We start from the raw sequence: 27,918 nt of genomic DNA on the forward strand, positions 1-27,918 counted from the left end.
ATTAGATCCACATTCTTATAGTTTCAGCATACGTAAAACAAAAAAAGCAACTAAATTACTTTGTATAAAAGCTTATATACTAGATGTGAAGATATTTCAATCTTTTACCCCTGTTGGGAACTAAGCAAATTGTTTTGGTCTTTTTCCAGTTTCATTCAAACACAGCAAAATATCAGGATGTGAAATCCACCATTTCTCAGAGCAGTATGCTGCAGTGGCTAGCTATTTCACAGTGGAGTTTATCTGCCATTGACTCCTAGCCATCAATTCTTGTTAGAAGTTTCTTTTGTTAGATCAAAATGCTTACTCATATGTTTTGTCTTCCCCCACGGAGATATTTATGCACAACAATATATTTCCCCTTCTATCTGCTTTTTGGTAAACTGAACAGGTTGAGCTCTGTAAAGTCCTTCACTGGAAGATAACTGTCTTGTGAGTACTGATATGCCTGATTTTCAAAAAGATCGAACAATGAGGTTTTTTACAATCAGGTGCCATTCTGTTCTCTCAAGTTGGGCAGCAAAAAAATCAAGGCAAATCTCACAGCATATTTATTTGGCTGATGGATTACCCATACTGAAGGAACTGGACTTCAAAGGAAATTGATTCACTGCTACTTTTCTCTTAGAAAATCAAAGGCTACTTGAAAGTATGCCAACCAGATAGGAACAAGGAGTGCCTTATACTGTTCTTGGAGCTGGTGCTAGGCTGGAACAAGAGAATTTTTAAATAAGGGGACAAAAATCCTCATTAGAGGTTGTTATTCCTATTGTGAAGGATCCTAGCTGTCTTCTCTGCCCATTGCCTGTCACATGATGTTGCCAAAAGGACTGATGAATAAATGCATACTGCCAGTTCAGTCATAGAGGGCTGGCCCCAAGAACACAGTAGGTGCCCATGTCCTTCATTTTGCCCTTTACACTGAGGCTTTCTCAATGTTTCATGCTTGGAAATACCAGCTTGGTATTTCCAATGACTGTCCTGGTATCACTGCAAAGACTGTCCTGAATGCTCTGCAGCAGTTACGTAGAGAAATGGGGAAACCCTAGGTTCTTCCTAAGCAATCAAAGCAAAATGCTGCCAATGTTTCTTACCTTCTGATCTTGGCTGTATGCTAAGATCCAATCTTCCTGCTTGGGGTGGAAGAGCAGACTGTGGATGTCGAAGTTCAAACGGTATTTTTGATAGGTGGCCCCTTCATCAGAACTGATTAATAAGCTGCTCTCAACTTCTGGATCAGTCAGCAGCATAATCTATATGGAAGGGAAATATCAAAATACAGTGGTTGAAGAGGAGTCAGATGGAGAAATAAGTAAGCAGCTAGGAACTTCAGATAAGCTTGTTAAATATGTCTATTTCAAAATGTTTCAATGTAATGTCAAAATTAAGCATAGCCAATCTTTCAGGAAGGAAAACAGTATACTGCAGCTATGTATATAAACACAGAGCAGAATGACTTTACCACCAGTTGAAACAGACCTAAATGAAACTATGCTTAGGTTATCAGAAAAATTAAACCTGAAGTTTGCAACTTAGTAAGTTTGCACTCTGGTGTTACCAGACAGCCACAGTGGACTGCTAGGGTCTTCATGAAGGATCTATTGGAGCGGCAGACAAAAAGTTAGAATTTAAGAAAAAAAGAGAGACAGAGAGAAAGGAGAGACACACAGAGAATGATCTGTAATGGTGAGGTTTGTTAGACTCTAGCAGAATTTTCAAAGATGACAGTTTCATTGCCTGAAATGTTATAACCTGGCTGTCTGCAACAAGCAATTTTGCTTTGGCAGGAGAACACATTTGATAACGTGCTGGGTCCTTTCCATCTCCAGTTTCTATGGTGCTGCGAATTATAGATTTGGTAGTGTATCAAAAATATTCTCCGCATAGTAAAGTTGCTTCCTAGCTTTGTCCAAGAGTGTTAGTTATGGAGTGACAGAAGATATATGGCTTGCAGTTGTAGCAGCTACTTCTCCCCATTAACTGTGGTATTAATTGGTCTGCATTGCTGATGAATCAGAGAGAATAATGAGATACTCCTCTCATGTGTCTCTGCATGAGAGAATATATAGGTTTGAGCAGTAGAAAGAGATCATTCCAGTATTTCAGGAAGCAACAAAGTAATACCCCTAAGGAATGGGAATGAGGCACCATGAATGACAGACATGAAAATTTCTGAAGAATATTTGCCTGGGAAGGTATTAAAGCTTTGAATCATTAGCGCTATTGTTTTTTTCTTTTTTTCAAAGTACAGGTATTGCTTTTGCTTTGCAAATGGTAAACACTGATCTGTTCTTAGACAAGCCTGAAATGAAAGGATCCACACCTAGCATTTCTCAGAGCAAATTCCTATCTGGATTCGGGTACTACAAAAATCACACACTACATTTCCTTCTTTTTCTTTCATTTAGGCAGGCAGAGTTAGATGTAACTTAATTCACTACCTATGAATCATAGGGCAGCATAAATCTTGATAGATACCAGATGCTAAAGAACTACTTGTATGTGAAGGTGTAAATAAATATATAATCTACACAGGCAATGTTTTTCATTATTGGGTAACTGCCAGAGGTTTTTATCTATCTCTAGAAAACCCCTTGGTAGCATAACAGTTTGGCCTGTGACTTGGAAGTTTGGGGTTCTCCAAAATCCCTGAATTTTAACATCATGAGTGATCATAGACCAGTTACATTACCACACTGTACCTCTAATGTAGAATAGGGTAATGCTTCCATTGAAGCATAAAGGTACAGTCTCCTTTTGTGTCTCTGATTTACTTTCTAAATCTTGTGATGAAAACAAGCATTATTAGAATTAAACGTTCTTGTTTTCATTTAACACTTTCAAATACCTTAAACATATCATTGATGTGACTTCTAAACTGAAGATTGCATGATAGAAGCTACGCAGAAAACATTAATAATCAAAACATCAATACATAGATCATCTACTGTCACTAAGTAGCTTATCCAGCTTCTGAAGCCAAAAATTAATTGTGATGTTTTTCAGTCGGTTCTTTTTTCTTACCAGACTAATTTCTGGGACAATGTTCCTATAGTTAACATTCATCAGTTCAGTACTATGATTCAAGCATTATGATTTTCCTATTTTTGTTATTTCCTTCTTGAGTGGATTTTGTTTATGTTGGAATTTCAAAATATCACAACACAGCATTAATTTGGACTACTGCAACTAGAGCAGAAATAAGCACAAATCAATGGGCTTGATCTGAGCTCTCTGAAGTTAATAAGAGTCTTGTCATTGACTTTGGATTGTGCCTCTAAGGCAAGTTGTTAATCAAGATCCACTCTAGTCTCACATATTTCCTCCTACATGCACAAAGAACTCATCTGACCTTATCACTGTCACATCCAAGCACATCACTGCCTTAAGAAATTTTCTGTCAGGCCACTCCCCTGAAGTGTGAAAGTGCTCTTATCTCCATTTCTTAGAAAGGGAACCGAGGGACAAACTGTTGAGGCACTGAAGCACCTAATTCCTCATTCAATCAATACAAGTTAAGTGCCTAAACAGACTTGCCAGCACTGCTGACTTCAGCTTTTATCTGCTAACTACCACCCTGGGCCATTACTACTGTGTTTTCAGGTATCTATGGTTTCCAGAAGCCTTAGCTGTCGCATAGTGATAACCAGCCATTCTGTACATATGAAGTGTTTCAGGACTCATCAGTTTTGCTACATATGCCAATAGCAATAGTGTCTTAGATATGGTGGAGCTGTGCAGAACTGCTGCAGATTTATGCTAGGGCATACAGAGAGCTGGAGAGAGGCAGGGGAGGGAGTTGACAGATGACTCTCTAGCCACTAGTCAGATTGCTAACTATGAGACCAGCTTTTAGTGCTGGGACAGCATTGTCTGCTCCACTGTTGTACCCTACATTGCCAATCACTTTGCACAGATGCTATAAAACAAAACAAGCTAGAGCTGACCAAGCAGTCACTACTCACATCACAGTCAGCGCACCATGTTTCTTACAAGATAAGAAAAGCAAATTTAATTACAAAATATCTGCATGTAAATAATGAGAGTTACAAGCCAGAAAATGGCATTTATTGAATAAGAAGCAGAAACTGACACCTGCATGAAAAATCTGTCAAAACGAGAGGGAAATGGTGTGTGTATCTACATGAACCCTTCAGATGAGACCATGAGTGTGCTTCGGAAATGAATCCCCAAAATTCTGGGGGAAATCTCTATAGCAAATCCATACATACTAAGTACTGGCTTATACCACAGTGATCTCAGAGCACAGGAACTGGATTCCCTTTCAAGGAAACTAAACCAAAATATACATTTCAGAAGTGCATCTAATGTGCTCCAACCACTACTGGAAATTTAGTTCCGAGGATCAGGTTAGCACTGTTCTAAAGTCAGACCCTCTGCCTCCAAAATGCCCATACTGCAGAGAGACGTCACCTCAACATCAACTATTTCTTCCTACAAACCCACTTCCGCTGAGCTGCACTACGTGCTAACGTAGCTGCGGCCGCGCTAGCTTAGTTTTATTGCCTAAGTTGCCTAGAGCATAAATGAGAAAGGAGGGAAAGTACAAATAATTTTAATGTTTTTGTTGTTGCAGCATATGAAATACAGAGTAAATATGTCGTAGAATTTTCTTTGAAATAAATGAAGCCAACTTCTGCTTTGTAGTACTCTGTTCACTAGACTACTACATTCACCCATTCACTAGACACAGTTGCTTACATAGAAAATAAAAGCAGACACAGATGTGATGAACAGGAAAAGCACAGAAAAATAAAACCAGCAACAATAATAAAGTGAAACTAAGTTTAGAAGTCATAAACATTAATACCTAAGAATAACTAAGATAAGAGATTAGAAAGAAACTATTTTTATAATTTCTGACCTCACTGCAGAAAGCATGCTGGATTTCCTTAAATGTGAGCCCCTCAAAAGACTGACTTTCTTGCTCCGTTTCTACAGTGCCTAATACAACATATTACTGCTTCCCCAGATAACACTGGTTTCTGGACAAGTATATTCTGGACATCACTGAGGAATTAACATGACTTTTGCACACGAAAATCACACCTTAAATCTATCCAGGTTCTTAGGGCCTGTAGGGAAAAACAATCTAGCTGTTGAAGTCTAATAGGATTTTTGAGGCCTTTCCTTGCTAAAGGATCTGAAATTGTCATGGGATAAAAGTCCTTTCCATAAACTAATTCATGGCTAGATCGGCATCAAAGGTTAGGGAAAAGTCTTCCCATTTCCACAATGGAGAGAAGTGTTCATTTGGAATTCCCCTGATGCTTTGTGCTGTTCAATTTATTCATTAACAATTTGGAAAGAAGGAACGAAAGATAGGTGACAAAGTTTGCTGATGGCAGTAAGGTATTTCAGAGTGATGAAAACACAAGTCAGCTATGAAGATCTGTAAAAGGATTTTGCAAAACTGAGTAGCTAAGCAGTAAAATTACAGGTGAAATCCAGTGATGATATGTGAAAAAAAAAAAATACAGATGGTGAAAAGCAATCCCAGCATAACAGATGGAACAATAGACTCTGAGTAGATAATTCCTTTCAGGAAAGGAGTCTGGGGGGTTTCAGTGAAGAGGTCTGTGAAAACAGAAGCTCAGTCCTCAGATCCTATCAAAAAAACCCCACAGCAGTAGGAATTATTAGGAAAGAATTAAACAGCATAAAAAATAATGTTATTAGGCCACTGTAAAGTATTGGCACAATGTTAACACTGGGTGCTATTCTCATCCTATATCTTAAAAAAAAAAAGCTATAGTAGAAAACACAAAATAACTATAAGGGTGATCGAAGTAAACGGAAACATTTTTCATACAAGCAGCAAATACAAGAACTATTCAACTTGCAAAAGAGATAAATGAGAAGCAATTTGACCAAAGTCTACAAAACTATGAGTGGCCTAGAAATGCTTAGAGAACAATTATTCACTCTGTCATAATACAAAACTCAAGAGCACCAAATAAATTATCAAGAGTGAGATAGAAAATGTAGGTGAGGCCAGGGCAAGGGAATATCTATGGATGTCATCTATCTGGGCTTCTGCAAGGCCTTTGACATGGTCCCCCACAACATCCTCTGCTCTAAATTGGAGAGATATGGATTTGATTGGTGGACTGTTTGGTGGATGGGGAATTGGTTGTATAGTTACATCCAGAGGGTAGTGGTCAACAGCTCAATGTCCAGATGGAGAATGGTGACAAATGATGTCCCTCAGGGGACTGTACTGGGACGAGTGCTGTTTAACATCTGCATCAATGACATAGTGGGATCAAGGGCACCCTCAGCAAGTTTGCAGATGACACAAGCAGAGTGGTGTGGTTGACACACCTGAGGGATGGGATGCCATCCAGAGGGACCTGGAAAAGATCAAGAAGTGGGCCCATGTGAACCTCATGAGGTTCAACAAGGCCATGTGCGAGACCTTGCACCAGGGTCAGGGCAACCCCCCGTATCAATACAGGCTGGGGGATGAAGGGATAGAGAACAGCCCTGCAGAGAAGGACTTGGGGGTACTGGTGGATGAAAAGCTGTACATGAGCCGACAATGTGCGCCTGCAGCCCAGAAGGCCAGCCATATCCTGGGCTGCATCACCAGCAGTGTGGCCAGCAGGTCGAGGGAGGGGATTCTGCCCCTCTGCTCCGCTCTGGTGAGACCCCCCTGCAGTGCTGCGTCCAGCTCTGGAGCCTCAGCACGGGACGGACATGGAGCTGTTGGAAAGGGTCCAGAGGAGGGCCACAAAAATGATCCGAGGGCTGGAGCATCTCTCCTATGAGGACAGGCTGCAAGAGCTGGGGTTGTTCAGCCTGGAGAAGAGAAGGCTCCAGGGAGACCTTATTGTGGCCTTTCAGTACTTAAAGGGGAACTATAGGAAGGATGGGGACAATCTCTTTAGCAAGGCCTGTTGTGACAGGACAAGGGGTAATGGTTCTAAACTAAAGGAGGACAAATTTAGTCTGGATATAAGGAAAAATCTTCACAATGAGGGTGCTGAAGCACTGGCATGGGCTGCCCAGAAAGGTTGTGTGTGCCCCATCCCTGGAAACATTCAAGGTCAGACTGGATGGGGCTCTGAGCAACCTGATCTAGTTGAAGATGTCCCTGCTCACTGCAGAGGGTTTGGACGAGATGACCTTTTAAAGTCCTTTCCAATCCGAATCACTCTATGATTCTATGATTTTTTACCTGCTTAAACCATGAAACTCTTTGCTATAATTTGTTTTAGGTGTCAAAAGTTTATATGAACAGGAAAAATGAACATATAGTGTTCCTAGAGAAAAAAAAATCCACCAATTAAAAAATGCCACTGTTGGCTCAGGAATCTGAACCACAGATTGCTGAATTCTGGAAAAATATATAGGAAAATATTATATATTTGCCTTGATCTGACACCTCTCAACAGAGAGTGGGACTTGTTAAGATGAGTCTTAACATGACTTAGCATGGCTGTTCCTACATACATCACTGGAGAGTGAATGAAAATGGTAAACATTAACATTATCAGCTCGGGTGGGCTGACCTAGCAACTTCTTATGTGAAGAACTGGGCCCATCGTTTTGATCTTTACACTTTTTAAACTACCTCTGATTCCACCATTACAAAATAAAGCTATTAAAACAGAGGTAAAAACAGGCATGTGTATCTGCCTCTCACTTCCAGCAAAAGGCCTTAATAAAGGGAAACCAACCTTAAGAGTGCCTCTGGTCTGGCTTATTGTTGTCTTACGTTAAACAAAAATCAAGAGAAAGTGTAAACTGAGAGTCTACTTCTCCCCAGAAAAAGTAATCACTCTCTGTTCAGATCACTGCTCAGAAATGATCAGAATCTGCTTACTCATACCAGGCACAGCAAGCACATGCTGCACTTCCTGATGCTTCAGACAGATTGGGTTTTTTCTCTGTAAAAAAGTCAATAAAGTCAACACAGGCTTTTGCAACTAAATGCAAGGCATCCATTAATCACCCACCCCCTGAAAAGGGAGAAACTTGACTTGCTTTTCCTAGAAGTGACAGAGGAACACGAAACATAATTTACAGATCTTAAACAGTCCACACATTTTTAACACCCTTTTTTTTTTTAGTGTTAACTCTGCTGATGGCAGTTTGCCCTTGACAATTATTTGGATTTTTGCTCTCCTCACAAAGAAATCCAGGAATGCTTTGTAAGAGGATTCTGATTTTGCTCCTACAGATGGAATCATGGTCCTTATATAACTGCCCTGAATGCTAAATTCAGTGGCTTAGTCAAAACAAGTCCAGAACTGCTCTCAGTCTTTTATTTTAGCCCCTCATATCTCCACTTAGACGAACTTTTCTCTAACACTTTGTAGGAAAAAGCATAGTATCAGTGAAATAGAACAGTATGGAAAAAATACAAATATATTTCATAGATTCCCATGTTCTTTCATTGACTTTGTGTCAACAGATCTGAGTTATATCATCTGACCAGAAACAGGGATGAAATGTAAATTGGGTCAAATCTACTGGAAGAAACTTGAGCTACCTCACCTGTTACAGGCTTCATACATAGACCCAACACTGGCGAGTCACATGGAACAACAATTCTCACAGGAAAACATAAAAGTGAGGTACAGCAAAAGAGGAAATCAGCAAGGAAGAACGGAAATATCCTGCTCTTAATAAAAGCAGGGCATTCCGTACTTAAATTCTCTAAACATTTGCATTATTTTCCAGCTTCTCTGCATGACAGTTAGATAATTTTAGAGGGTTGTGGGTTTTGTTTTTTTTTTACACAGTAACTGATTGCAAGACCATCAGTGCTATGGAGTCCCAGCATAATGAGATGTAATTTCTGCCACTTTACGTATCACTTCTGAATTTGGATTGCCATTTACAAGACATGAAGATTGTGTAAAGAGGGAACCTGATTCTTCAGATTCAGCAATTTACACATGCATTTCAAAGGAATGTGCCCTGCTTTTAACTAATCAAACTAGCTTATTGCTTAAGGTTTTTTAAGACATAGAATAAGAAATAAAATGAAACAAGCCAAAGCAAGGAACTGTTTTGGCCATGACACTCTGAAATAAATGCGACACTACTGTAAAGCAAATTAGACCAACTCCTTTTACAGGACTGAGTTGCAGGAAGCAGTAACTGGTTGCAAGAGCAAATAAATTAGGGACAAAATTACCAAAAAGAAATAACTCAGGCATTTTTTTGGATACTAATAGGGAAAGAAGAGACTGAAGCCTTTGCAAAATTTAACAAGTTTTACTCACGGGCCAACCTCATCTGCTGTAGAACTACGCTCATGAGTAATGCCAACAAAATTTGGCCCAAGTCTCCACTTTAAATATATTGGCTAACAGTATTAGCACCTAAATGAAAACACAAAATGAGCTGGAGCTGACAGTTCTGAAGCTGTCTGTAACACCAACTAAAAGACAAGGTTAGTTGCTAAGTAATTTCATTAAGACACCATTAAAATAATATACCAATAATTCAATCAAGGCACTGTGAAGTGTTTTATTGCCAGAAGTTCTTGTTAACTCAGAAAGTGTGGTAATTTTGTAGGGAAAGAAAAGACTCCAGTGACAGAATTACACTTTCAACACTGAAGAGAAAGAAAATTGCCTTTGAACGATGACCTGGTTGGCATGGTCTCAGAAGTAAGTAGAAAAGACCACCTTAAAAGGTCTGTGGGCAAGATATTTTGCAAATATAACTCAGTGATTTAAGAATAAGAAGGTTCTTATTCATACAAAGATGCATAACCCAAACTCATTAAATCAGCCTGCACTTTGCTGATATGGAGGGTAACATACTCCAAGTCTCCCCCAGATAAAACTGTACTCATGATTACTAGACAGTGTAATTCAGATTCAGACTCAATCCAGATCTGGACAGTGGAATCTCTAGAATCATTTCCCCCAAGAACCCACAAGAGGTCCATAACTGGTCGAATACTACCATCTTCCTCAAATCTTGGCTGTTTAAAGGAAAGAGAAATGATGTCGTGAAAGGTTCAGATGGTGAATTCATCTTGTTTGCACACATGAAAGATTTAGTGCTCTTGAGCAATAAGACAATCTCGTCAGCAGAATACTAGATGGCAAAGGACTATCTTTAAAGAGAGAAAAATTATCACCTGCCAATATTTTCGAAAGCTGGGATTATACAGTGTTCCTAATAGAAGAATCATTGAGAATTGCATTTGGCATCTTGATAAATGTGGTTTGAAATAAAAAGCTGGCTAGTGGCTGGAAAAAAGAATCCATTTACCTATTCTGTACTAGTGAAGAAGTTCATTATAGGCCAAAAGTGACTGCAAAAGAAAGCAGCCAATTAAAGTTCTATTTTTTTTATTATCTGTGGGAATCATCTGCGGTTGTTTTACCAGCCAGAAAGATCAAATGTATGTATCAACAACAACTTACAAAAATAAAAGAGATACTGTATAACTCCCCCTTATCCGAGCTTCAGACAGGGACATAAAGTCACTTGCAAAAACCTGCTGATTGATTCTTCAGTTACACAGCATAATACCATTATTTATTGAAAGTCCAAAACAATCTTAGAAGGAAGAGGAGAAACTTTGGAAGAAATTTTTACCTTAGGAATACGTCTGCCTCCCTATTTTACACAGAGCCAGAAAACAGCATGCATCTACATGTGGAAGTTATCACAAAATACACAAGATGTCAGTAGCTCTTCTGCACAGGGTCCTGTTTAAAAGCTTTAGAATGAGAGATGTATGAGAGATTTTACTCATTTTTACAGCATATGTTTATAAGTGGCCAAGAAGAAAACATTGAAAAGCCACCGAACCCCACCACACACATATGCTAACCAGAAGAAAAACAAAAAGAAAAAACACAAACCCCACAAGAATCTGTTTTTAAAGAATATCCCTCCATGCATCAAATAGAAAACACCACCAGCTGTCTTAGCAAACACACGCTTTAAAATTACATTTCTAGAAACGACAGCAGCCCTGTTTCCTTATGCACTGAATAAGACCATTAACTGGCTACCTTGGCTGAACAGGATGTCTTCATTCTGTTATGGAATTTAAGAAAAATCTGACCTTAAACATTTATATTATAAACTGTCTAATCCTCTGCTTTTTGTCTCCAGCCCATTTTCGGTTGAGCACAATATTTGGAGTCCTATCCAGTTGTTTTTAATGGACTTGTTTTAATAATTTGTAAAGAGTTTTTGACTAAGAGCTGTGAGCTTTAAAAAACTTATTTCTCATTGTTCCAGGTGAATAAAAGGTCATTGCGGCTCACTGTTCCCCCTTCCCATATTGACTGAAATAACTAATATTTTGTAATAAATGAAAACGAAAAAGCTTTAATTCTCTCAATATCTAAACATTCAAGTTAAACAAAAACTTCTTTTTTTCATGTTTAGGAACACTTCTAGAATTACAACTACTGATACAATTTTCAGTGATAATCATAATCTTAATAATCAGCTGGAATTTCAATGTTTCTTTTTCAAGCACGGTACACAATAGCTTTTCATTATTATATGACTGTTGTCTGAATGACATCAAATAAGTACTAGTGACCTTCTCTATCTTTAACATAGCAAACCCAAATCAGTATTAATGTGTGAACTGTATTTATGAACAATTGCTGTTATTGTTGCTCAGCTTTCTCTACTTTGACTAATACCAGTTTAATGTGGTTTCTCCACATTCTTTGAATTTTCATACCACCAAAGTCCCAGATATAGGGTTAGGTCAGTGCAATATAGACCCATGAAAAGCTAACATGAGGCTGAGACATCTGTGCAGATGTGACTCAGTGATTCCTCCACTAATCTTACTTGATAAGGAAGTCCAGAGGTGCGGGGAAGGTTTTTCCTAAGGGAGAACTGCGTACAATAACAAGCGCTCCTTACTCTGAACTTCAGCACCAAGTGGGATGGGACTGATTCTGTTTCTGTCAAAATCCAAAAGAGGGCAGTGCTCCCACACACAGCCCGATTCATTACTCGGCAGCTCATCAGCGTGGGCACATTCATCAAGTGGACAGGTTGCTACCTACAGCCTTTCTGTGGCTGAGCTTTGGCAGAAGCCCCATTCTCAAAAGTCCCTCACCTTTGACCAGATCTGAAAAGATTCTCCTACTCCTTTTCCATTAAAGGTGAAGAAGTTGCCACATATTCAGGTTTTTTGTGTGTTGCTGAGTCACTGCTTGTGGGCTGGACTGGAACAGAGAGAAACGTCAACCTTCACCTTCCCAAGAGTAAGCTGCAATCCCAGCAGCTAGGGTGAATTCTTAAAATATATGCCTTTGCTTGAGGTAAAAGCTTTTAACTAAAGGAGGAAAAAAAGACAAGATAGGGGAGAAAGGAGTCCCTGAAGATTAACATAACTTTTTAAATCTTAGCTTTTTTAAGTGTAGCTACCATTTCCATTACTGAAAAATTAAATGAAAATAAAGATTCTACATTTTGTCTTCACTTGAGTTAATGCAGCTAGTGTCTTAATGACCATGGTAAAAAAGGAAACAAACTCTTACTTGCATCACCTTTATGCAAAAATAGAAACGAAATACTAAAAACAATAATCTTTCATTAACATAACTCAATTGATTACTGTGGGATGTTTCAGAGCTACTTTTGCTTTATCTAGAATTATATAAAGTGATTTATAATTTAAATTACTTAATTTAGGTAGGTAAAGACCTCTGGAGGTCTTTTAGTCCAAACTCCTGCTTCATACTGAGCCAACTTCAAAGGCACGAATAGATTCTCAGGACCTTATCCTGTCAACATTTAAATACTTTGAAGGATGGAGGTTCCACAAACATTTTGGGCCTATCCAATCTGAAACTGTTTAGTTTCCATTCAGTGTTAATCTTAATCTTAAATATCTGGGGTTATAATGTCAGTTTTAGAACAAACAAGTACGCCTTCAGTTTTACATTCCTTTTAACATAAAGGTCCATCTTAGCAAGAGCTTTTGAAGCTGGAGTGCTGTATAAGCCCAAAGCGCCAAGGTTAGTTTCACCTGCCATGTTCCTGTAGCAGTGCTGAAAATAGAATTCATCAGGCTCAGCGCCTAATCACACGCAAAAACTTTAGCTCTGGAGCAATCAATTCTGGGGGAGGGAACATGAAAAGATTAAGCTTCTTGGTTTTTCAGATCTCCCTCAAATCAAATTCTAGATTCTTTTCTCTTCATTCCACAGCTTGTTTGGGTCTAATTAGTAGCCTGACATGGAATCAAATTTTCATTCCTGTTTCATTATTATTACACACGGCTTTCTCTTCTTTTACATACGTTTGACATAAAAAGCTTTATCACCAAAACCAGCTTGAAAATATATACCTTAAAACTTAAGTAAAAGACAGTAGAAACTTCCATTCTCAAATAAAATCTAACTCATAACAATGATTGGATTTGATTATTGTATTTTGAGAATAAATAAAGAAACAAAGACAAAAAACTCAGAAAAACTACAGTACTATAGGCACTTTATTTTGGACAGTGCAAAGCAGTTTCAATTATTAATCATCTGTTCTTTTGCAACAGATGTTCTTCATTGTACTGAACAGAGGAAAAAAATCAAGATGAGACAGTCTTACAGCCTTACTTGCTCAGAGGAGAAAAGAAACCTCAGCTTTGTAGAGATCTGGAATGAGTTGTGTTCATACATATTGCCTGTACTTTGTTCTGTTGCTCAGTAAGGCATTCCTTTCATTAAAGAATCTCATGAGATCAATTAGTTAATCTTCACACCACCTTTGTGGTAAAGAAGGAAAGTGCACATATCAAGAGGGAAAATTACTTGGACAAACTCTGCTAATCAATCAGTGGCACAAAAAGAAAGAAGCCATTTGCACTGTAAGCATGTTACAAACAATAGCATCTTCCAGCCCCAAATACTGGGCCCTAAGGGTCGTTAATCCTAATCAAAGCAAGAGGAGGCTCTTGGCCTAAAAGTATGGTAAACTACGCAGAGCTACAAAAGGGACACTAAGGGAGTAATTTTTCCCTGTGGGCAAGTTAGTGATAAACTCACAATCCACGTGACCTTCTTTCCTATCTCTTGTGATAGCCCCTGAAATGTAGTTGAACTTCAGGTGCTTTGAACTTAATCCTGAAAGGCATTGAAAACAGTCTAGCAGCACGGGTGACTGAGTCGTAAAGTTTATAGACGTTCACTGCATATAGAGAGTGGGGTGTACCCCATTATACGGGTATAAACAGGGATAGCCTGGGGCAGGAAAAATCTGTAATACATTGTGAAGATGGATGAGTTAATGGCCAGGCAGCTGCTCATATGTTTCAACACCTGGCTACAGGGAATCAGGAATTTACCTGGCCTGAGAGATTTATCATTTCAGGAGGTTTTAGTCTATATATTTTTATTAGGCCTCATGAACACTCAAATCTTTGTATGAATCTTTTATCAAGCCTACAAGGGAAACTATTTCAAAGTAAATAAAGCTCATTATAAAGGAAGCTTCTCATGGTAGTCATCTTTTATGTCCCTGTTTTCCATGTGATGCCTAGTTTTCCATTTTGTCTAGTTATGCCTCTTGCATAACCCCCTACAGTAAGGTTTTCTTGGGTGGTTCATTGTCTTCAGTCAGTCTCTATCCCAAGACTTACATACTTGCTTTATAAAGAATCCTGTCCTAAGGATGATTATGCCACTACATGAAAGGCTCAGGCTCACCTAGAAACAACTATTATGATAGGAAGGAAGATGGATAGAAAAGGAGGTGCAATCAGAGGAACAGTAATACCAAACTGGCTACTGGAATGAGCATACATGGACTGACTGGTAAGGAAATTGTGATTTTTTCAGCCCTTAAACCAGAGGAAGAATTAATTATCTCCTGCTCTCTCTCAACCTTCCACAAATGAGAACAACTGGGAGGGGCAGGAGGGAGGAACATTACACTCTAATGCTGCCACAAGAGGCAACAAGGCCACGGTCTCTCCTCAGACTTTTGGCACAAAGAGACCCCTTGCACCCCCAGTGTTTTGTCAGTACATGGTAACTAAAGGTGATAGAATCACAGAACTTTTTGAGTCAGAAGGGACATTTAAAGATCACCTAGTCCAACCCCCCCACTATGGGCAGGGACATCTTTCACTAGATCAGGCTGCTCAAAGATCTGTTTAAGATCTACCTGGCCTTCACCCTGCCTCTGCCATGTGCAACTCCACAACACTGTGGAATCCATTTCCTTATGTCAGGGATATTTCAGAAAAATGAGAGAAGGGATGTGAACAGTGATGAGCTGCAGCAATAAATTTTTAAAAAATGTTAATACAGTAAACAATTTTATATAGCAATGTTGATGGTCTGTTGATGGTCCCTGCTATACCACAGTTATGCCAAGCTTGGACAGATGGTCAATTCACTAAACACTTTGTCTCTTAGCCAACAGTTTCAAGCCATGCCACTTGCCTCTGGCCAGCCCTGGCACCTGTGTCGCACTGTGCTGTTTAGTATTTCAGAGGCTCTTACTCTTGCCTGTGTTTCATAGCATACCCAAAGTGAAGAAACAAGGGGGAGGGAACATCACAAAGTTATATGCGCCTCAGATTCCAGGCAGAGGTCCCCTGCTGGTCCCAAGGACATTATTACCCATACCTGCTCATCTCTGTCTCTCAGCACAAGGTTCTTCTTCCTCTATTCCTTACAAATGCTCTCATCTTATTTTACCTAAAATCCACAAGCTGAAACTGTTCAATACACATGGCTGTTTTTATCCAAAGCATTTAAACCAGTCCATCAGTTCTCAGGCAGGGACTGGTGCCTCCAGCAAGAAAAGTGCTTATGAACCACTGGAACCCAGTAATAACTTTGAATAGCAGCTGTTTGAACCAGGTAGTGTTGGTATAGAAACTATTATTTTTCCTTCATCTGTTTTGCCCTAACTGGCAAAATTATCGGGACTGGCTTCATTGCAGCTGGTGACATTATACCTGTCTGAGGTAAGTATTAGATCCTTTACTGTCTGCTGCTTTCGTGTTCTGAAAGTAAAAAAAGCATAACCTTAATAGAAAGTATAACAAGATAGAACTTGGAGTATTTAGTTTTTCCCCAAGATATACATTCTGGATGGTAGAAGGGGGGGAAAAGCAAAAGTATGTTTTTCCATTATAGTTATCAATATTTTGAAAAAAGTAATTCACATTTCAGACTTTTCTTTTTCCCTGAAACTAGAGTGAACATATGTGAAAGAAGATGAAAACTAACATAGAGTGAAAAAGCACTAAGTTTACTATATCTTCTACAAAAATAAATGCTATTTTCAGCTAGTGGAAGAAATTTTTTTATTATTATTATTTTGTTCATATATTTTTAGAAAGACTCAGTTTCAAACTTAACTGCTTGAAAAACAAAAATCTGGCTCCAAAGAGCCATTAATAAAAAGATCTAATTTAATTTAGTATTTTTGTTTACCTTTTGGCTTTTCTTGGGGTGAGGAAAGAAGGTTTCATTAGGTAATGTTTACTTAACTTCTTAAAGCTTTTCTGTGGAACTCTGAGGTCTAGAAACTTTAACTAAAATCTAAATTCTTTCCAATTTAAAATTGATTTTACCAGCTCACAATTTTAGCAAAGACACTTACCATAAAACTCCTCACAAAATCATGAGAGTTGGCACTACAATTCCTGCACTGACAGTTACACCTCTTTTTCTCCTGGGAGGTGGTTATACAATCTATTGGTTCTTAGTCATATTTTCTGACTAGATTTAATGGAATTGTTTTCAAGTAATTATCTACCTTTCAACAGACATCTATGCACCAGATTATGATAATAGCTGAGCATACATTTGCTGGATCAATATAAAATTTGGCATGGTACACCTGGTTCTGCTACTTCTTGATTTTCAGATGTGGAGAGAGAAAACAAAGGAGTGCAGGGACAGGAATTCAGCATAAATGAAGTTTCTTGCTTGAGGGTGTGAATGAGGATAATTTTCCTGATGATGATGGTCATCAAAACAAGGTGGGGAGGAAAACCGGAAACTCCTTTGTGGTGAGTTCTCTGGCAGTGGTGAGAGCGAGTAATGAAATCACCTGTAATTGTAACATATAGGTCCGCTAAACCAGTCCAAACATTTCAAGCGTGTTGAGCCTCTCTCCTGCACCACTGAAGTTAATTTCAAAAGGCTGTTACAGAAAAATCAGAGATTCTACATTGGTGCAATGTGAGAAAGTTAAGCTTAGACTGTGAACAAGGACAGTGGAGGGTAGGTTCTTTCTCTCCTAACTACAGCAAAGGAAACAAGCATGCACTTAGAGGAGAAAACAGCAAAGACAGCCCAGAATCTCCCAACCTTGTCTGTTATTTTTCAAATTCTCACCTTTCAGTATAAACTCTCTTCAGATACATGACACAGAATTCTGTTCTACCATCTACCTGCTTCCAGGCTTTGAGTCATTCTTATCCAGGATATGTGCTCATACAGCTGGAAATTCTTCCTTACTCACATCAGCAAGTGATCCTTTCCTAAATATATGGCATGATGCTTTTGGTACCTTTTAATTCCAAAGCAGCCTCTATGCGTTGTCTTTGCTGAAGCTCCATGCTTTGTTTCATTTTTGTTTCCTACATGGTAATTCTGAATTGTTCCTTAAAATTTCTCCTTAGTTTAGTTTTAATTTTTCCCTCTGACTGAGAATAAAGCACAGCTTCACAAATTATGTCTACAGCTAGTTCTTTTTATGCACATTTATTTGATTTGCTTCTCTCCAAAGCATTTTTTGTATTAATGCATTAATTTCATAATCATTTCAACTTATGTTCCATGTTGCATGAACAATTGGGGAATTAGCATCTGCTTGCAAGTCGTTAGCTTGGCTTTTTATTTTTGTTGCTGCAGTTGATGATCTCAAATTATCCATACTGAATGTGCCTGAAAAGAAATCCACCTCCAACAATAAATAATTCTCTTTACTTTCTGTATTGGTTTTTGTTAAGGGAATTCAGCGTAGTCTGTTAAGGAGTAACACAAAACACTTTTCATTACCAGTTTTGGTATAATGGTTAAATTACTATGTAGAGTCACTCCATTAACACACCTGGTCTTTCACATCCGCATCTAGGTAGCTACGCTCTTAAATTTTTCAGTTCTGCTATTACCTTCTGGTTACCATAATGCTGGGTCTCAAATGGAACTACAGTGTCACAGACCACCTGTGATACCTAAGCAACTTTAGTGTGAGCATTATGCTCACATTTAAGCAAAGGCACCATTGTTCAGCTGACGAAGACTCAGTATAGCTGTTTTTCACAGAGATGACTTTCCTGAGCCTATTCAGACACATGTACCTGAAAGCTGTTCTGGGTCATATTGAGATGTTGAATGAGCATGAGGAATAAAATATTCATGAGGAAATGATGCCCCATGCCTCATTTCCCTCCTTGCACATACCATATGACATCTAAGACGGATGACAATGTAGAAAGTAAGGTTCTTTTATCCTGCTACTACTCTGTTCCAGAGTTCCTGATGCTTTTCCTCCTTGACCCTCTTGTCTTTCTCTTTTCTTTCCATGCAATTTGCCCTCTTTTAAAACCAGTCATTTCCTCAAATCTTTTAAATAAAAGTGACAATATGAGTATGATACATCAATCTGCTGGGATTTTGTTACTACCCCACCTTCAATTCATGATCTAATCCACATTTACAGTGTCTACAGCAAAAGATTAACATTCTTGGTTTGTCTTCATATACCACCATGGAAGGCATGATCAATTAGTCCAATATAGACAGAAAACCAATTTTTAAATGAGATCCTCAGCCTACTGAGGCTAATAGAGCATGATTAGAAGTTAATGGCATTATTTGAGGTTGAACCAACTGAAGCTATACTTTTCTATATTTATCACCCAGTGCATAGATTCATCAATGAGAACAAAAGTAGGGTCCATTTTTTAAGAGCACTGATTTTGCAGAAGTACTGCAGCAAGTCATATGTTTTAAAGTTATCACCTCCAAATAGAGCCTTCTTTAAGACTGAGTGTCTCTAGAGACATCCTGATGGAAAGTTCAATCTATACCCCATCTTGGCTTTTTAATAGCGTGACTAAAGCTTTTAGTAGTCACAAAGCTGTGGAGCTTTCAAGGAGGCTTTCTTGCACAATAAACATTACAGTTAATTGCTGTTTTATAACCTGGTTACTAGAATCAAACCAGGGCAAAGCATTGCTGAAATTTTGTATGAATATTGCTATAACAGAACTTATTTTTCTACTTAAGATACAGCACACAAGAAGGGGCATAAAAACCTGCTCTTATTTCAGGATTTTTAAAAGAAATAAAAGATGGTGGGTACTTTAAAGTGACCTTCCTAGCTGTGTAGCTGATCTTGCTAAATCAGAGTCCTACTTGTTATTAGACTGATTGCCAAAACTGTACAGAAGTAACTCTGCAATAGCAAAGAAAGAGAGGAATCATACTTCGCAGCAGTTTTAAAAATTACTAAAAAGGACACTAGAATTTATGGTATTTTTGCTTTAGTGACTTGATTTTATTCTGGAGTCAAAAATCACCATCTTCTTCTAACTCTTAGCAAAGTTCTTTGAGAACATGCATTGCCCTTCTGTATCATACTTCACGTCAGGTATTTGGGTGTCTGCTCACCAAACTTCAATTAGTATTTGAAAGGCTGAAGCACAGATGACATCAAGCAGTGCTATTACTCATAAGATGACAAAGGAAACAGCCTCAGCCTGTAATGCTTTAATGGCTTCAAACAGCTGGGGATGTTAAACCCTGTGATAGCTCACTCCTAACTTTGGAGAGTATGGAACAAATTTAACTCAATCAACTAGCTGGCTTCAAAGATGGACATGCAATTTTGTTATCAGAAGCCAATGATTGGTATTAGTTTCAGCAGCACAAATAACTCATGCAACAACGGCTGTTGAGTGCCAATGACTGTTAAGGAGAACTTGATCAATAGTATTTCTAATGATACAATTCAGACTCTAATGGGGCTGCTTCTGGTCATAGGGAAAATAAGTTAGGAATGATTATATCGTCAGCCATGGCAAATTCCAGTGTTGCCCATTTCTTGTTATTCCACCTGCTGCTTAATATCCAATATGTGTTTCTTCAGTTGTCTCTGCCCTGTCCAACCCTTACATTAAAGACTGAGGATCACAATGCTTAGACACTTACAGCTACTATGCAGTAGAGCTCTTGAGTTTCCTACTAGTCATTTGTTATTTCTGTCATGCCTAATAGATACTAGGTGAGAGCAAAGCTATCATCTTTTACTATTCAGGCAGCCTCAAACAGGATCATATATTACACACATTTTCTTGCACTACTTCCTGGAGGATATACTCCAGTATAGACACACATTAATGTCCAGGTCTGTCAGTTGCTCAGTGATGCAGATGAGGCCAGTTGATTGGATGCTCCTACCAACAGTTCTTTATTTGCACTCAACACGTAAGGTAGCCTTATCCTGAGCTTTCTCTGGCCATGTTCAACTCACAAGCAAAAAACAAATTATAGGCCATTCTGGCCACTGTGAATGCTATCCCCACTGCCATAGGGCATGATAGCATAATACAGTGCAGCTGATTTCTCTGTAAGATCTTTTCTGCATGTTAAAAAAGTGCCCCAAACATATCATTTCAGATGGTAGTACACTCCATAAGTTAAGAAAACAAGATGTGATAAGCCAGTGATAGAAAGAACGTTCCAGGCACATCGCAGAGAGATGACACAACCATGGGGAAAAGTGGAAAACTGAGGGAATTGCATCTAATAACTTTACTACATAAAGGGTTAGGTAAGTCAGAGGCCAGAGAGGAGGACTGCATTTTAAAGTGAAATCTCAGAGCAGACTTAGGCTCAGTTAAGACAAAGGTACCAGAATTACATGCAGTGGAAAGTCTTGCACAACAAATACCGCTGGTGCAAAAACCAGGGAGAATAGAGGTGAAGCCAAACATTGTGAAGTCCCTACTATGCTGGATCATTTGCTGTCACAGTCAGCTCCTGTCACAAAACTGTCAATTGTATTTTCTTCATGCAATGTAGTTTCTAAGATCCTCAAAACACAGTGATCACACCAATGAAACACACTAGTTTAATTTCACTCTGCATTTGTGGGTGAATGAAAAAATTATATGTACTAAGAAGGACAGAAAAGAAGTAAAAACTATAGCTGTGTAAGTCAATTCCCAAAAGGCAAGATAACTGGCCTTTATTTATTGTTCATTTGTTGCCCATGTGTATACATTTCTCCTCGCTTTCACTAAGGAATAAGCACGATCAAATTTATCACACTGGAAGAATAAGCATATGGACAGGTACTATTCAGTAGTTAACATGCTAGAAATCTACAGCCTATCGTGCTTGACAGTAATTTCTTACAGAGACATAACCAGAATTATAAAACAATCAAGGACTGGCAGTCAGAAAGAAATGGACAGAAGCAAAAAAGTCAAGTGTTATAAACACATCCCCTGCTCATAAATACATTGTTAAGCCCAGTTGTTACAGATAAACGGAGCATTCAAAAAAATGTATCCTCTGTAGATGATGCGCTAACCCTGCTGAAAAAATGCTTTGGCTGTGAATACAACCAAAGCATATAGAAAGACAGAGTTTATGCTGAATTTTCTGCTTCCCCTGGTCTGCTAGCAGGAGAAACCTTCTCTTGAAGCTACATTATGTTCTAGGAGAATAAAAGAATTACCTAAAAGAGCCACTAGCATATGCTGAACATCCAGGTCCCTGAAAACGAAGATTTGAGAGATTTATGTTGTCACGTCAATAAACTAAAAAATGTTCTTCCTGACTACAGTGGGTCATCAAATAGTGCTCAGGATTACAAGGGGTGTGATTTTGTAATAATTATTGAATATGGTGAACACATTCTTTTTAACGTAATTGCTTAATCTTCTTGAGTCTCCAACAAGGTATTTTCCATCAGTTGAACTGTCACTATAAAAACCAGACTTCACTGAATTAGAGCTAGGAACATGACAAATAGCAGACTTTGCCAGGGCTTTTTATTTTGAATAAATTATTTGAAAAGTATTGCCTTAATCAGCTCTCATGATCTTATTCTATTGTACCTGATTCATCAAAAAAAGTCAAAGATGTCTTTTTCCCCATTTCCCCAAATTCTAATAGATAAGTGTGCCAAATCATTAACATTCAAAAGCAGATAAATGACTAACATTTCTATAACTAATTTATGAAGTTTAAATTATTTTTACTTTAGAAATAATTGGCATCAAATTTACATCGGTCTCATAATGATAATTATTTCTATCTACCATTGATTTCTATGGGGCAAATGATCTCCAGAAAATTTGATTACCATTCATTCAGTTATCCTTTGAATATTGTAAGTACAGCAAGTGTTCTCACCTTCAGTTTTAATCATGGAAAGGTAAGGCACAAAGCAATTAAACAGCACATTCATTAAAAGACTTAAGAAAGCCTGTGCCAAAACTCAGATGCTTGAGTCCAATATCTTTAACAGAAGGCTATCCATCTTCCTATCACATATTTATGGGCCAAGTACCTTCTTTGGGGGACAATCAGCCTATAAACCTCCTGTCAACAAAGAAAAGAGTTGTTGACAAACATGAACTTTGTGACATTTCAACCCCAATCTCTGGATGGCTTTGAATACAGTGATTGTCTCCTTTTAAAAAGAAAGTTAAAATGTCCCAGTCTGGGGAAAAATCTGAGCCAGAGACTACACAATATACTACAGATTAGTACTGTAGTACAGTACCTGTAGTGTAACTGTACACTAGTACATTACTAGAAGTTGGAGGTGGAATGGTTCCTTCAGGTCACCAGCTCCATAGCTATGTTTTTAAAGAATAGTTAATTTGTTTTATATACTTTTTGTCTTTTTGTTAAGTTCCAAATTTCCTGAATAACAGGAATGTTTACTGCTTCTTTTCACACACTGTCATGGCCAGATAGCTCTCTCAAACTGCCTTGAACAAACTCTTTCTGAATGGCTTTACAAAAAACTGCCAAAGAATCCTGCAGCTTCTCTGATGTTTGATCCAAAGCTCCCTGGAGTCAACAAAAATATATCCAGAGAATTCAAGCTCCTGGAGGCCTGAAGTTATTTATTAATTCATAGAACACAAAACAGCAAATTGGTACTCCCTGCCCCTATTCAAGCACCTTAAGTATAAATGCAGAAGACTATTAATTTCACAGAATCCCAGAATCCCAGGTTGGAAGAGACCTCAGGGATCATCTAGTCCAACCTTTCTGGGAAGAGCACAGTCTAGGCAAGATGGCCCAGCACCCTGTCCAGACAACTCTTGAAAGTGTCCAATGGGTCTGAGTCAACCACTTCCCTGGGGAGATTATTCCAATGGGTGACTGTCCTCACTGTGAAAAATTTTCTCTGGTCCCCAGTCAGAATCTCCCCAAGAGCAGTTTGTGTCCATTCCCCCTTGTCCTCTCCATGTGACTCTGTGTAAAAAGAGAGTTTCCATCTTCTTTGTAGCTGCCCCTTAAGTACTGGTACATGGTGATGAGATCCCCTCTGAGCCTCCTTTTCTCAAGGCTGAACAAACCCAGCTCTCCCAGCCTAGCCTCATATGGCAGCTTCCCAGGCCTTTGATCATCTTGGTGGCCCTTCTCTGGACCCCTTCCAGCCTATCCACATTTCAATCATGCATGTAGTTTTTAGCCAGTGTTACCTGAGGAAGTTTTCTAAGACTACTGACCAATTCATGTAAAATTCTATCAGTAATGATATTTGACACTCTAGAGCTGGGTGGCTTACTCTGCATAGCCAAGAGGTAATGGATAGTATGTCTTACTCTTAGTCCTCTGGACATCCCTCTTTAGCAAGATTCTGAAAAATACTCTCTCCACAGCCTAGAACAAATGTCATGGAAGCCAATGAAGTCTTAGTACTATACAACAACAATTAACTGCATTTCTTAATAAGGTAGTGTTCCTTCACATATCTTGATTTCTTTATTAATCTTGAATAGAATTTACATCCAGAAAACTTCATCAATGACTTGGATTCAGACAAAAAGTCACTAAGAGAACAATATTGCCCAGAGCACCCTTTCAGCTTTAGTTTCTTCTATTGTTTATGGGTCATTTGCAAATCTTTTCTGACAGGAATATTAGGCTGCTATGTAGCTATAGCAGAAAATTCACCAGAGATTTAAACTCCAGCAAATGTTCAACATTTGCATCTGCTGTGGATGAGATCGCTTTTATATCAGCACTTGGTTAGTTCTAAAGCATCAGCCATCTCTTCTCACCCATTAAAATGATTTTTAAAAACATTTAAAAAGAAAGTCTACTTTGTGCGCTAACCAACTCTCTAGGAAGTTTGCTATCTGACTATATATACTCTCTGAAACAATTATTTAGATTATAAGCATTTCATCAGCAGTTGCAAGCATGTGGATTTTCCCCCTAGTTACACAAAAATGTACAGAAAAATGTAAACTTTTTAGCTTTCCAGATTTGTAATCTTACTGACACATTTGTAGTTTTTTGTAGGCATGTATCTGAGCTAACTACATAATTTTTTAGCTGACAAGTGAAACAGATGTCAGATGACTTTGATTCAGGTGCCAATTTGGCACAGCTTTCCCACTTTTATTACATTCAGATATGCCTTGTCCATGTTCTCCTGCATAATAAAGTCACTGGGACAATTTAGGTAGTGAGGAAAATGGCAGAACTCCAGAAAATGCTGTGATTTCAATCTTCTTATCCTAAGGGCCTGAGAAGAGCCAGAGCAAAATCCAAGCATGAGACAGGGTCAGCATCCACCTTTAGCTGAGCGTTGCCTAAGAAGCACTGGAAAACTACACTGACCTCTGTGAATGTAGTCACTAGACATGCTCTTCTCTCCAGTCTTTCAGGGAGTTGGCAGAAAGCTAATTAAGGAGACTCCAGCTCAGTGTGTCCTGTCCATATTGATGTTTTTCGTCTCAAGACCCCTCACAGCACTGACATCAACTAACAAGACAAAACAGGTATGAAAGAAAAATAAAGAAACTTGAATCCGAGTTTATTTTGGCTTTCTTGCCTGTTTCTCTGATGGGAGATGATGGGGAGAAGAACAGTCACATTGCTTCACATCAGACATCTCATACACAGCTCTGGACCCTCTGGACCAGCAGAGAGAAACAGGTTTTTTAGGTACTGCATTAGAAAATCTAATGTCACAGCAATATAGTCTGACACAAATCACAGATCCTGTGATTCTGTGATTCTAGCTGCAGATTTTCTTGCCCCTCATCTTGTGTTATCATTGTCACTCATTCAACTCAATCTGCCTGCTAGTTTATCAGCCTGAACCAGCCCACTGCAGAGGCACATAACCCTAATGCTAGAACAAATGGGAAACACAACTGTTAAGCAGGGTGTGAAGCAGGGCACAGGGGACCTGCAGTAACCCTGATATAGACTGGCTTAGGCTGCAGTGGAACTTCACCTTTCGCTTGATTGTTGAACTAGTCTCCCAACGAGTCTGTGGTCTTCCTTACAAGAGGGAGTCAAGAATGATAACCTCATAGCTTTGCAATCTTAATAACAGGACAAGGCAAGGTGAATATGCTTTGTAAGACTGTTTTGACCAGTACTTGAAAGGTTAATGGCTAGCTTGATTCGTATCAGAATAAGGTTTTATTTGGAAGCAAATTATTGTGTCAGGTTGCATCAATACTGCTTAATCTCCCCAAATTCTTTTTCAGGCCCAGAAGAATTAGCTCTTCTTCAGATCAGAATTAGGGGCTTTTCAGTCTAACCTTGTTTCCTTTCCAGTCTAACCTTTACTTTATACACCAAAGATGAGAGTCTCCGATATCAGAAGGCCCAGACGTTAAGATCTAGATCAGTGCCAAAAAAGCAGAGCTAATTGAAGGGGTAGTGACAGATATAGGATTCAATACCTCAGAGGGCATCCAGCCTAGAAGTGAAAGTTTTATATCTTTGGAAACATGGAATTCACCGCCTTCCAGTCAGAGCACTATTTATGCAGCCTCAGAGGCACCATAGTTACGAATAAAATGTGAGTTCCTTGTCCCAGAGAGTTTAAATTATTTCTACAGTGAGACATGACAACAAAGAGACCAACGATGTTATGCAAAAGCCAGGATTACAGAAGTGAGAAACTGTTAGATATTCTGTTAGATACTCTTAATATTAAATTCAGGCAGTTTCTCATTCAGCTTCAGTTCCCACCCCATCCCCTACAAATCACGAGATAAGAGATCCTAAAATTCTGTTGAAGGAAAAAATTTTAAACTCAGTCTCATTTTAGCGGTTCATTTTCAAAGCTAACTAAGTTACACTCAAATTCAGTACTTCTTAAAACCTAGTCATGTATTTTTTTAAGAATCATCACACAATTTTGATCTTGGTTACACTAGGACAAATCAGGAGTAAATCTTCAGACTTGCAGTCAACTCATGTCAGCTTAACAACTGTGTGTTACCTGAGGCATCTACCTGACTATGCGCATACTTTTATCCACAGTACAGTACATGCAGGATAATTAGACTTAGTTTAAGCATTTTTTGCTTTGACATAAACTGAGTTCTGCCACTTTGTGTTGCCAAGTTAAGAGGACATGCATGGATGTTAATGCCAATCAATTCATTAGCAGCTCACCTCTCAGCCTGGCAAATTATTTTTGTATAATTGTATGCCTGACACTATAATTTCATATTGTCACTCAAGTATAAAATCAGTGTAAAGAATTTTAAAGTCAGTATGTAAGGGAGAGGTTCATGCTACAGTTGTTGTGAAAGTTAATTTCATAATACCTGTGATCACATACTGGAAGTCTGGTAGCTGATGATCTGGCCCTCCATCTCTTTTTCTAGAATTTGCTTTATGAATTTTGGTTACTGAAAACATCGCTGGGAGGACGCCACACTGACCTCATTTTTTAATAAACCTATTTTGTAAAAAGCAAAAAGTTAATAGAACAATAAGAAGTTAAAATAAGTTTAACCTATTTCATATATATTCCCAGATATAGTAGAATGTGCATGTGCGAATACACAGGAACATTTGTGTGCAAACACAGCATTTTAAGAAGAAAATGTTTGTTTTACAAATTGGTCAATATTTTAACATGTAAGTTGTTCTACCTTGCTAGGCCTTAAATATGTTTCCAAGTCAGTAGCTTCAGGGTTTGTGCACTTTTTTGCCTTTTTCTTTCTTTTTTCCTTTTTGTAAAGGAGAAAATACATGACCTTTGAATGTTAATGAAAAGAACCTCTCCAAAAGCAGGCACTATTTGCAGCACTAAGACATTCCCCCCGAGCATTCAGCTACTGGAGAAACAGTTAATAGTTATGTGTATAAGCAACATTCAAAGACATTAAATCTAATTCCTCTGAGAAATTCCTCCAACACTACCTAAAAATTAGGAAGACCAGCACAACACAGATCTTAGAAAAACCAAGCTGCATTTTAGAAGTCGGTATTAATTTTATTTCCTTCCATTACAACTTCATCAGATTTTATCTGTGTCCTCAGACAAACGCTAAACACCCTGTACATGTTTGGTAGCCCATGTCCAAATAGACGTATTAACGAACAAATAACCAGAACATATTGCCTATGTCCCTAAAAAGGGTGGAATTAGGAAGAGCAGGTGTAGGATTAGCAGGGAATCCTTAGTAGAGCAAGGATTATAAAGACAGGATTTGAAAGACCCTATAATAATCAGCTCTCTGACAGAATTCAAAGCTGGTTTGATTTAGCAAATAATGTTTCATAGGGTTTTCACTGCAGTTGTTTTTAAGAACATCTGAAGGAGTTGCAAGCTTTGTTTGTGTTTGCTTTTCTTGTCTTTTCCCTTTAAAAATAGTTGGATCTGAATGAAACCAATATGGATATACAAGAGATAGGTAGCTGAGAGCGCACAGTCCTCCTGAGACAAGAACAAGCCTGTGTC

At 38.5% G+C, this 27,918-nt stretch overlaps 1 protein-coding gene across 4 annotated transcripts in view; it reads right to left on the reverse strand.

Moving 5' to 3' along the window:
- Positions 1 to 27,918, reverse strand: part of SORCS1 (sortilin related VPS10 domain containing receptor 1) — a 306,065-nt gene that overhangs the window by 117,734 nt on the left and 160,413 nt on the right. For all 4 annotated transcript variants that reach the window (XM_064464114.1, XM_064464113.1, XM_064464112.1 and 1 more), the window contains exon 4: positions 1,095 to 1,253. In XM_064464114.1, the coding sequence (XP_064320184.1) occupies positions 1,095 to 1,253 (159 nt within the window). The remainder of the gene's footprint in view (positions 1 to 1,094; positions 1,254 to 27,918) is intronic.

This window comes from Phalacrocorax carbo, chromosome 12, assembly GCF_963921805.1.
Source record: "Phalacrocorax carbo chromosome 12, bPhaCar2.1, whole genome shotgun sequence".
NCBI classification, from domain to species: domain Eukaryota; kingdom Metazoa; phylum Chordata; class Aves; order Suliformes; family Phalacrocoracidae; genus Phalacrocorax; species Phalacrocorax carbo.